General features: G+C 36.5%; 1 protein-coding gene across 6 annotated transcripts in view; it reads right to left on the reverse strand.

Moving 5' to 3' along the window:
* Window positions 1-12,637, reverse strand: part of Cad74A (cadherin 74A) — a 748,720-nt gene that overhangs the window by 70,096 nt on the left and 665,987 nt on the right. For all 6 annotated transcript variants that reach the window (XR_016546733.1, XM_090369392.1, XM_090369388.1 and 3 more), the window contains 2 exons: window positions 10,631-10,723; window positions 2,373-2,505 (listed from right to left, as the gene is read on the reverse strand). Coding sequence is in view for 5 of the 6 variants with exons in the window: in XM_090369392.1 (XP_090225518.1) it covers window positions 2,373-2,505; window positions 10,631-10,723 (226 nt within the window). In the remaining variant the exon portion in view is untranslated. The remainder of the gene's footprint in view (window positions 1-2,372; window positions 2,506-10,630; window positions 10,724-12,637) is intronic.

Genomic DNA, 12,637 nt, shown 5'->3' on the forward strand with positions numbered 1-12,637 from the left:
ATTAAAAAGAAGCTCAATAAAAAAATGAAGAAACAAACTTTGATTACGAGTTATTTTTCATCTAGCAACCCATGTTCTTGATATGTTTTTGAAAGGTTTGTTTAAAATTTCTAATAAAATTTTTAAATTTAAAGAGTTTAAAATTTTTAATATTAAATATTTCATTTAATATTAAATTGTTTCTTATTTTCATTTCGATGTCTTATGCTTGTATTTCACTATGTACTGTCTATGTTTGTCTACGCACATAGTCATATTATGTAGGTAAATACATATAATACATACAGACAAAATTTTAGACTAGTTTTTGTTATATATTTCATACTTTGGAATGGAACCCTTTTATTACTATGGGTGCCATAACTCAGTATTCGTGGCATTTCTCAGGAACATAACACCCCCCCCCCTGCACGCGAATAACGGCGATTTACTATACAATACTGAGGTAACTAATTGCTTCACAATCATTTTACTTCAGTGCTGATCATAGCACTCTTACAGCATGACGGATTCACAAAGTGAATTATATTCTTGATATAGATTAAATAAGAACCACATAATGTATATTATGCTTGCACCTTTACTTATCATGTTATTTCCCCCAAAGACTTGCATGAGCACCAGCTTCCTTATGGTTTGTAGTGCAAGTGTAGATTTTTGCTGAATTGTTCTTATAGTTAATTCTAATTGTTTTTGTAATTTTTTTTGGTTATAGGATTATTGTTCAGTTAATAATTCTACTAATTATTTACTAATTATTATGAGAATTAGAACAAGAGAGAAATACTAGTGAAATGTTTGATGTTTACCAATGCTTATATGTTAATTAAAAATATATATATTTCCAGAGAAATTCTCATGAGGTACATGTGTTGACTGAAATAAAAACATTTTCTAACACACTGTCAAGGGTGCCATAGTTTCTTTTTTAAAAATATTCATTCACAAGTGAAGAAAAAAAAAATGTTTCTTATCTTTTATGAAAAAGCTGCTTTTACTGAAAAAAACATGGTGTGCACAAATATTTTTTTCCCATAATAGCACAAATTATTTAGGCTCTTATCACATTATACAATTAAATTTACAAGAATAAAGTTAATAGTATGAACATTAAAATACACTAAAAATTTACTGGGGTGACCAAAATTCGTGGAATGCAGTCCACTGATCATATCATAGAGAATCTTATTTATCTATGGAAATAACTTGCAAGTTACCTTTGTTGTCTTATTTTTATTAGTATTAAAAGTATTATTAATTTCAGTGATAATATACAAATACTTGAAAGTTTACACAATTTGCTTATCAAATAATAAAGCTTAAACATTAGCATTTGTAAATGATGCAAGAAAGCAAACATATATAGCACCAGCCAAAAAAAAAAAAAGACACCTCCCATTTCATCTATTCATTCACTCCAATAGTTTGTCTAGTTCTTCCTTGAATTTATTTAAGCTATCAACTTCCACAACAGTGGAAGTTTGTTCCAACAATCAATGGCATTTCAGATGGCTAAAGACAAACATCTGCACATATATTCTGCAACTGTCCTTCCTCAATTTGAATTTGTGCCCCCTCAGGTGTGTGGTCTGAGCAAGGAGAAAAATCCAATCAGCATTGAGCTTTCTCAGTCAATTCAAAGCTTTAAACACCCGATCAGATCACCTCGTAGGTGACTAGTCTCAAGATGCTACAATTTTCAGAACTGAAGTCTTTCTTTGTAATCTCAATGCCCTTCTCTGTATTCATTCCAGCAGCTGCACATCCTTCCTAAAATGAGTCCTCCAGACCTGTATGCAATACTCAAGATGTGGTCTGACCATTGTCTTATACAAAGGAAAAATCACCTCCTTATCGCTGCTAGCAAAATTCCTGTATATCATTGACAAAATCCCATGAGCTATCCTGGCAGCATGTCTGCATTGTTCAGATGATTTCATGTCTGACTACACAATAACCCAGGTCTTTTTCATATTGCTCCGGGATATGCGGTGGTCATTCCCTGACCTTTCCGCATCCGTATTTGGTGGTGACAGGCGCGAACCCCGGTCTAATCAAGAAGCGTGTGTTATGCACTGCTGCTCCTTCCCACCTGGCTACAGAGGCGCCATTAATGCTCTCTAGAGTTTGTTATTGTCAGAATAAATTACCATATATATATATATGATACATAGTGTAATTATTTATCAACCAATTTGACTTTTTCATGGCACATTAATGCAATAGCCACAATTATTTTGGCTGATGCTGTATAAGCCTGCTTTCTTGCATGATTTTCCACTACTAATACTAAGTTTATATATATGATACATGCTGTTTAAAATATAATAAATTATATTTTACATCATTTAAAGTGTTAATAAAATAGATACCTCTATTCCTATGATACTGTAATTCTGAAACAAATTCTGCATATTGGGATATCTTTTTTGATCTAGTATTTGTAAAACTCTCTTGGGCTCAATAATGACATCATTCTCCAATAGTTGGAAACAAGAACTGGTGCTGGTAAAGTATAATATATAAAATTAACAAAGAGATGATTGGATATTATTATTGAAATTCAGTTGTGAAAAATTATAATTTTTTCATATTATTCATTATTTGTTTAATGGATATTGATCAATATATTAACTTTAAAATAATGCCATTTAGTCATAGTCTACAATGAATACACTGCTTTTGTATACTGAACAGAATACATTTCTTCTCTTTAGGGAATTAAAAACAATTCAAACATATTCTGCTGCACGACCACATGCATACGTACAGTACATACAGCCCCTGGCCTTTTGGCTGTGAAGGGAAAGTTGCAATACTTAACCTTATAACTAGTTACAATAAAATGTTGCAATAAAGATTCTCTCTACACATGCACATAGAGATTGTTTTTGACTGTGACCTGAGCCTTTTCTTGCAAATTACTTTATGCATATCATTAAGAAGCAAGTTGTTGTAATATCGGGAGTACAGCATATAAACCTGATGAATGTGAATTATGGGTGAAGTCATTATATGCAGATGTTATTAGATGAAACAGATATAATGTCTCTCTGATACTGAAACTGCAGAATTTGAATATGATGATTATAATTGAGTACAGAAGGAATGGTGGGGGGGGGGAGTTATGCTTTTGGTTAGGAAGCACACAGAATCTAAGGCAGCTCACCGTGTTGATGTCAGTGGCCAGTGTAATGTTGAGTCAGTTTAGTGTGACACAAACACTAGGAAAACAAAAATGAGAGTAGAGGTATGTTGCAGACCAAATGACTGCAATGAGTATAATAAACAACTAAACAGACAAATAGAGTCAGTCAGCAAATCAAAATTCCATATCATGGAAGATTGGTGCTCATGGGAAAGCTCACTCAGTTGTAAAACATTTCTTCATTTGCTAGATGACTGCTTTTACACCAAGATGTTACAGTAAGAGAAAGCAATATTCTTGATCTGGTTATCAGCTGTGATTCACCATGTGTTAAGAATCTTAAACTAAAAGAACCATTAGGTGGCAGTGATCACTGTGTATTGATGTGGATTCATTCAAAGAGATAAATACTGTCAAGGGTAACAGGAGGGATATTGTTTTTGCAGAAGCAATTATAAGACATCTTTTAAAGTATTTTCAATTGGATCAACTGATGTAGTTATAAAAAGCCACGTGTGTACCCTGTATGCACGAAATATATTTTATTTTATGTGAAAACATCTTTGACAAAAATCAAAACCGTTTAAATTTTTAAATCGAACAGCTAGAACCAAAGATATGAACGATGTAACGTTTTATGCTCACGCCCGCTACTTACTCTACCGAATCAACATTAGTGACTGAATTAGCATCATTAGTGTCATTTAAGAAGTGATGTCATTTGTGTCATTTCCATCTCACATGTTTGTTACCAATCGGTTTTAGTTCAGTCCAAAAAATTTAGTTAGTAGGTGCCTTCAATGTAAATGCCAAATGGAAAGTGTTTAGCAGGGTAATCATAGAAGCTGTCAAGAATTTTATAACACTTAAGAGATATTGTTCAAGGCCAATGTGAGTCAGAATCTGATGAGCTTAGTAGCAGAGAAGAGAAATGCATGGGATGATCATAAATTATCCAGAGATACAGAATCCTACAGTAAGTACAAAATAGTCTGTAATAAATTTTAGAGATGGGGTTAGCAGATGATTATCTAATAATGATTTTGGAGTTAAATGATCTTGTAACAGTTTAACAAAAGGTGGAGAAGAAATTGCTGCAGCTAAAAGTAAACAAAGCACTGGGGATGATGGATCCTATCCACTTTTATTAAAAGAAGCAGCAAAAGCAGTTAGGAAAAGCTTTAGCCATACTGAGGAAAGTATCTTTAAATTCAGTGGATGCAGTGGATTACTATAGACCTGTAAGTGTGAACTCTGTGCCAATGAAAATAATAGAGTCAATAATTAAAAACATAAAGCAAGATAATCCAGATAAGATTGGAGCCAAAAGACCATCACAGCCATGATTTGCTAAAGGGAGATCATGCCTTAGCATTAGCATTAGTATAGGCATTTGATGCAAGAAAGCAAGCTTATGCAGCATCAGCCAAAAAAAAAAAAAAAAACCCACTTCCACTTCACCCCTCTGTTCGTTCAAAATACCTGTCCAGCTGAGCCTTAAACTTATTTAGGCTATCAACCTCCACCACAAGGGATGGAAGTCTGTTCCACCAACCAACCACCCGCTGGCTAAAGGCAAATTTCCGCACGTCTATCCTACATCTGTCTTTCCTCAATTTGAATTTATGCCCTCTCAGGTGATTTTTCTGAGCTAGAGGAAGAATCCCATCAGCATTGAGCATGCTTAAACCATTCAAGGCTTTATACACCTCTATCAGATCACCTCACAGGTGCCTAGTCTCCAGACACTGTAATTTGCAAAACTTAAGCCTTTCTTCGTAAGAGCACCCCTTTGTTCCATTCACTAATCTTGTTGCCCTTCTCTGTACTCGTTCCAGCAGCTCTACATCCTTCTTGCAATGAGGCCTCCAGACCTGTATACAGTACTCTAGGCGTGGCCTGACAATCGCCTTATACAATGGAATAATCACCTCCTTATCCCTGCTGGAAAAATTCCTGTATATCATTGACAATACTCCATGAGCTACTCTTGCAGCCCGTCTGCACTGCTCAGAGAACTTCATATTTGCCTGCACAACCACCCCCAAGTCCCTTTCATTCTCTACCACTGTCAGTGTAGTACCACAGAGTTGATACGTTGCTCTGGGGTTGCTGTTTCCCATGTGTAGTACTTTACATTTGTCAATGTTAAACTTCATCTGCTCAACCTTTCCAGATCCTGTTGCAGCAGCATAGTGTCAGTAGTGTCCTTGACAACCCTGCCAACCTTTGTATCGTCTGCAAACTTGGACATTAAGCCCGATATACCATCATCAATATCATTTATAAATACAGAAAACAATAATGGACCCAACACTGAGCCCTGAGGGACTCCACTGATAACATCAGTCCACGATGAGCAGTGTCCATTGATTACCACTCTCTGTCTTCTCCCCCTCAACCACCCCTTTATCCATAGCAGCAATTTGCCTCCAATGTCACACTGCTCCAATTTGTGTAGCAGTCTTCCATGTGCAACAGTATCAAAAGCCTTTCTAAGATCCAAGTATATAATATCAAAGTTATTCCCTGCATCCAGTTCTTTTGTGACTGCATCATAGTATCCAATCAAGTTGGTCAGGCAAGACTTCCCCTTAACAAAACCATGCTGTGTCTGAGCTATAACTGAAGTCTTGTCTAAATGATCCTGCAGTGCTTATCAATCTAATTAGCTGCTATGAGGTTATCACAAAGTAACTGGATACAAAGGAATAACTCTTACATAAAATACTTAAGTTTCAGTAAAGCCTTTGATACTGTATCACAAATGACTGTTGACTATTGTACAAACTGGAGTAATGTGCCATTATGGGACAAGTTACTGTAATGGATAAAAGCATGGTTAAGTAGTAAGAGACAAATTGTGGTTATAAATGGTCACTGTTCTTCACGGATTAATGTAATCAGTAGAGTACCACAGGGCTTAGTGTCAGGGCTCCTTAGTGTTTTTAATCTTGATTAATAATATTCATGTAGGAATTTCAAGTTTAATGTTTAAGTTTGCTGATGATTGCTGGTTGGCAGGGCAGTTTATAACAACAATCAGGATATGCTACATTAAAAATATCTAGATAAACTAGATATGATAACTAAGGATTAAGATCGATAAATGCAAAATACTGCATTTGGATTTGTTTGTTTGTTATTTGGTTTTTAGGAGCATTAGCAACTAAGGCCATATTGCTCCGGGAATATACGGTGGTCATTCCCTGACCTTTCCGCATCACCACCAAAATGTATTTGGTGGTTTGAGCCCGTCACCACCAAAATGTATTTGGTGGTGACGGGCTCAAACCCCGGTCTAATTAAGAAGCGTGTGCTACGCACTGCTGCTCCTTCCCACCTGGCTATGGAGGTGCCCCTGCATTTGGACAGTAATTATGAAATAATATATCATTTAGGTAGCACCAAACTTAAGGTAGGTGATAAACAAAAAGACTCATGGGTAACTGTATAGTTTAACACGAAGATCTTTGAGCAGTACCAAGAAGCCATACCTTCCAATTGTGGTCTATACAAAAATGAAATGTGCCAGACCACAAATTTGATACCTGCACTTTCAATCCATCAACTGAGAGCTCAAGTGGAACAGCCCTGGAATGAAATATTGCATAATGATGCTCAATACCTCTTATGACTTAATGCACATTAAGTCAGACCTTGCATTCAAACATATGGGGATCACAGCCAATATTAATTTTCGACAATGTAAACATTTTTCACTGATATCTCACACAAAACTTGTTGTAAAATAATTTTAAGATTTAATCATTTATTCCTATAATCATTCTTAACATTATCATCAACTTTTGTCATCATAAATTTAACATCATTTATCACCATCAACTTAATGTCTAAGTTTGCAGATGATACAAAGGTCGGCAGGGTTGTTAATGAAACTAAAGACAATATGCTACTGCAACAGGATCTAGAAAAGTTGAGCAGATGGGCTGAGAGGTGGCAACTGAAGTTTAACATTGGCAAATATAAAGTACTGCATATGGGAAGCAGTAACTCCAGAGTAACGTATCAACTGTGTGGTACTACACTGACAGTGGTAGGGACCTGGAGGTAATTGTGCAGTCAGATATGAAGTTTTCTGAGCAGTTAGACAGTCTGCAAGAGTAGCTCATGGTGTCTTGTCAATGATATACAGGAATTTTTCTAGCAGGGATAAGGAGGTGATTATCCCCTTGTATAAGACAATAGTCAGGCCACACCTTGAGTGCTATATACAGGTCTGGAGGCTTCATTTTAAGAAGGATGTATAGCTGCTGGAATGAGTACAGAGAAGAGTAACAAGATTAGTGAATGGAACAGAGGATTGATCTTATGAAGAAAGGCTTAAGTTTTTCAAATTACAGTGTCTAGAGACTAGGCACCTGTGAGGTGATCTGATTGAGGTGTATAAGGCTTTGAATGGTTTGAACATGCTCAATGCTGATGGGCTTCTTCCTTTTGCTCAGAATAATCACCTGAGAGGGCATAAATTCAAATTGAGGAAAGACAGTTGTAGGATGTGCAGAAGTTTGCCATTAGCCAGCGAGTGGATGGGTGAAATGAGAAGGGTTTATTTTATGGCTGATGCTGCATAAGCTTGCTTTCTTGCATTGTATGCCTTTACTAATGCTAACTCAATATTATCATTGACATTGCATTGCTCTTTCATAGTGTTCTAGTTTCTGTTTCTTTTGGAAACAGAAACCAAAACATACATTAGAGAATTTGCTTTAAAATTTAATAATATATAGTATTCTGCTCATTGAAGAAATTGCCTTTAATCACAGAGGAACTGCCTGATCATTAAAAAACACTTGGCACTTGGAGATGAGGTCAGGATAAATAGCATCAAGCATAAGTATTTATTCATATCCATTCAAAGTTATTATTTTTCTAATAATAACATAGGGCTGTAATGGTTTTAATTGTCTTAAATATTTTATGGGTTTTACAGCAATTCCTGCATGGAAATTTTGAAAATGGTATTAACTTTTCATCAATCATCTACATGTTTTCACAAAATGTCACGAGTCACTGTCATTGAAGTTGTATCACATTTCATTGCACTTTGAAAACACCACCTTGGCTTTCTCGCTGCAAATTATAAGTGGTGGTGGCAGTGGAGGGAGAGTATGGAGGTGCAGCATGAACTCGGGAATGTCATTGGCTGAGACTCTCAGACAGTGAAGCAATGCTTTGAATCATTATAGAATTCATGAGAAATATACTGCTATGTATATAAGTGGCTGACAGACTGCATGGATTGTTCAATTTCGGTATGGTATTTGTTCTTGCATATATATTGACATATATTTTCAGTATTTTTTATTCATGACTATAGCAAAAAGTTGCAGAAACAGTACTGATATTTTCAAATGTTTTCTGTTATATCTGTAGTAAATTTTCTTGAAAGAAACAATGGCAAAATTACAGAATTCACAGTATAAAAAGCTGAACAGCTTTGTACACTAGAGCAGTGGTAATTTGCAACTGGTCTTGCAAGTGGAAGTGATAATATAGCAGTTATGGCATGTAGTAAAGATATCATGGGGTTTTAAAAGGGCACGATTGTGGAAGCTCATGGCGTTGGGTGCTTCCACATTCAAAATGGTACCTCTTGTCAGTTGCTCATGGCCCACTATAATTAAGGAATACAAAAAATGGGTCAAACTACCTCCCACTGACAGAACTGTAAAGGATTATGCAAGGTGGATGTTCGTGGTGAGCTGTCAGATGAGTCCAAATACCTGGTGCAACACTCTGACAGATGCCTTAGCGTGTGGGTGCAAGCAACTAATGAGTCCATGAACCCATTGTGCATTCCCACTATCCAGGCAGATGGCAGTGGTTGATTAATACGGGGTATGCTTTGCTGGAAAGAAATTGGACCCATTGTGCATATGGACCAACATTTCACAGGTCAATCAGCAGCTCTTACAAGCAATCTGCACCCTGCCATGTTGCATATTTGCCTGGACAGAAATGAGATCTTCCAAGATAATAAACATGCCATGTTGTTGGACACTGCTCTTCATGGACTAATGTTATTAGTGAAGTCTCACAGGGTTTGGTGTTGAGCCCACTGTTGTTTTGTATATTTATCAATAATATATGTTGTTGTTGTTATTTTGGTTTTTAGGAGCATTAGCAACTAAGGCCATATTGTTCTGGGGATATGCGATGGTTACTGCCTGACCTTTCCGCATCCTCCGTATTTGGTGGGCATGGGCTTCAATAATATATAGATGAAGGTATATCAGGCTTAGTGTCGAAGTGTGCAGATGATACAAAGGTTGGTAGGGTTATTAATGACAGTAATGTCAGTGTGCTACTGCAACAGGATCTAGAAAATTTGGGTAGATGGACTGAGAAGTGGCAACTGAAGTTTAACATTGAAAAATGCAAAATACTGCATATGGGTAGAAGTAACCCCAGAGAAACATACCAACTGTGTGGTATTACACTTAGGGTGATAGAAAATGAAACAGACCTGGGAGCGATTGTGCAGTCAGATAAGAAGTTTTCTGAGCAATGCAGACAGGATGCCAGACAGGTCATGGTGTATTATCAATGATATACAGGAATTTTGGTAGCAGGAAAAAGGAGGTGATTATCCCTTTTGTATAAGGCAATGGTCAGGCCTCGCCTTGAGTACTGCATTCAGATCTAGAGGCCTCATTTTAGGAAGGATGTAGAGTTGCTCGAGTGTGTACAGAGAAGGGCAACAAGATTGGTGAGGGGAACGATGGGGTCCTCTTACCAAGAAAGACTTAAGTTCTGCAAATTGCAGTGGCTAGAGACTAGGCACCTGTGAGGTGATCTGAGGGTGTATAAGGCCTTGAATGGGTTTAGCATGCTGAATTCTGATTTCTGATGGGATTCTTCCTCTTGCTCAGATTACAAACCTAGGGGGGCATAAATTCAAATTGAGGAAAAACAATTGTAGAATAGATGTGTGGAAATTTGCTTTTAGCCAGCAGGTGCTTAATTGCTGGAACAAATTTCTATCTGTCGTTGTGGAAGTTGATAGCTTAAATAAATTCAAGGAGGAACTGGACAAACTTTCAGAGGGAATGGTTGTGTGAAATTGTTTTTTTTTTTTTTTTTTGGCTGATGCTACATAAGTTCATATGCTTGCTTTCTTGAATCACATGCCTCTATTACTACTACTGCTGTAGAAAGCCTTGCAAGAAGAATGTGTGTAGATATCTTCAGACATCTAATGGAGTCAATGCCTAAGCAAATAGTTATTGTTATCTGTGCAAATGGTGGCCCAACATGGTATTAGGTAGGTGATCAATTAGTGTATATACACAATAAAATAACACAATGTTTAGAGAATAAAATTGATATTTTATTTACATAAAATGAATATCCAAATAGATGTGAAAACCATGATAAGGAATTTCTTTTCAAATAATTAAAATGAAATTTATTTTCTCATATAGATGTTAAAAGTTAGAAAAAAAAATTAATTCTTACCTTTCAAAATCTAAACTGCCATCTTGTCTAGCATAAAACTGTGTGTCATAAATATTTAATGATACAGGCTGTGCAAGGGTTATCTGTAAATCTCTACAAATAAAATTAAAAATTATGCTAATGAAAGAGCTTGTACTTTTGCTAGGCATATTATTTTACATATTTAAAACTGATACTGTTAATAAGGCTGAGTTATTACCCTTTCATGTGATAACTTCTTCAAGGTACAGCTTCAAGAAATGATTGAATATTACTTGCTTATTATAATTATATCCATGAACATTTCAATAATGATATCACTGCATTATCAATGCAAACTAGTAATCAGATGCTGACAAAAAGTTTACATGCAAAATGACTTTATATTTATCAGACATCATACATCTTACAAAATATTTCAAGCATAAAGGTTTAAACTGAATTTTTTAAGCTTAACCAACTTGCTTCTCCTTTTATGTAGACTTATTCAAGTTATTTTTAATTTTTGTACCGAGAAATTAAATGCGTAATAAAAAAAACAAAAAACAAAACAAAAAAAAAAAAACGGAAACCAATATAGCAATATATTAATCAGTATATATTAAAGGGAAGCACAATAACCTAATAGAATAAAATGAAAATCCCAGGAGTAACATGACAGTTTGTACTGGTGCTAAGTGTGTAGGGTGGTTGTTATTATTACTATTGGTAAAGGAACTCTGCAACTATGATACATGTTCAGGATTGCAACTTTCTGTTGTTCCTTGTAGGTGTTCCTCTGGCAGTATTGCTGCTAGGCTCTTAGGTAGGGGCTTTGAGTTTATGCCGGTGGATGACATGGTGATCAGAATGGTCACTGATTGTACCATAGGCCACATCTCTCTGACCTCCTGTTTTATGAACTTCCTGATCTTTTCCTCATAGGCTTTCTGAACATTACCCGTACTGGGCACTGCAATATCAATAAGATAGGTAGCCTTTTCCTTCTTTTTCCTTCTCGTAGACAAGGGTTATGCCCGGTCTGTTGTGCAGATCATCTTGTTTGTTATTATGACTCGGTTCCAGTACAACTTGTGGATCGGAGTGGCTCAAGTACAACCTCAGGTTTGCACTTGTAATACGATACATTTTATTTGATCAACTGGTATTTCCTTGATGTATTATCCTGGCGACCTGGTCATGTTGATGAGTGTGCTCCATCTGGGTGACCACCCTGCATCCTGCAGTGATGTGCTGGATCGTTTCCGGGGTCAGGTGGATCATTAACATGTGTCATCTATCATTTTGGGTTGTTCCTCAGTGGTGTAGTTTCTATAGTTCCTGGTGTTGATTACTTGGTCTTGGATGGCTAGCATGACTCCTTCAGTTTCAGAGAACAGTGTCCTGCCCATGCATTTGAAGCCATTTTATATATGCATTTTTTGTGGAAGTCAGTGTAGTGTCTGTCATGGAGTGCCTTCTTTGCTGATCTTTCCATCTTCATTTCCTCTGTCTGTGTGGGAGAGGGTCTTGGGGTATGCTACTTGTCTATCTTTCTTATGGTCTGGAATAGGAGCATTGTATCTTTCTGGAAGTGATCCTTCAGTTTCTCAATTGCTTTCTTCTGTTTCTTGATGAAGCCTATCAAGCCCCTTCCTCCTTTCTGAGCTATGGTCAGTCTCCATGGAAGACCAGCTGTTGGTGTTCACTTTCTTGTCTTTTTCATGATCTCCTCCAGCTTGGTATTAATTAGTCCATTCTGTGATCCCAAAAAAGTACATTAGCACTAGGACTGTATAGGTGTTTATGGCTTTAACTGTGTTCCCTCCATTCAGCCTTTCTTTAAGTAGGCTTCTGAGTATCTGATGGTATTTTTCATTCAGACAGGCCTTAATCTCCTTGTGCTCTAAGTGCTGTATCATTCCCATGTATTTGTAGATCTCTCCCCACCGTACCATGCTTCAATCTCATTCCTTTACCTGTCTGCAGCTGGCAGCTTCAGTAGACTTATTTTCCCTGATGCAATCCAAGGGTCTAGCCCAAATTCCA

Source organism: Mastigoproctus giganteus, chromosome 3 (genome assembly GCF_048544385.1).
Source record: "Mastigoproctus giganteus isolate SK-2022 chromosome 3, ASM4854438v1, whole genome shotgun sequence".
Lineage (NCBI taxonomy): Eukaryota > Metazoa > Arthropoda > Arachnida > Uropygi > Thelyphonidae > Mastigoproctus > Mastigoproctus giganteus.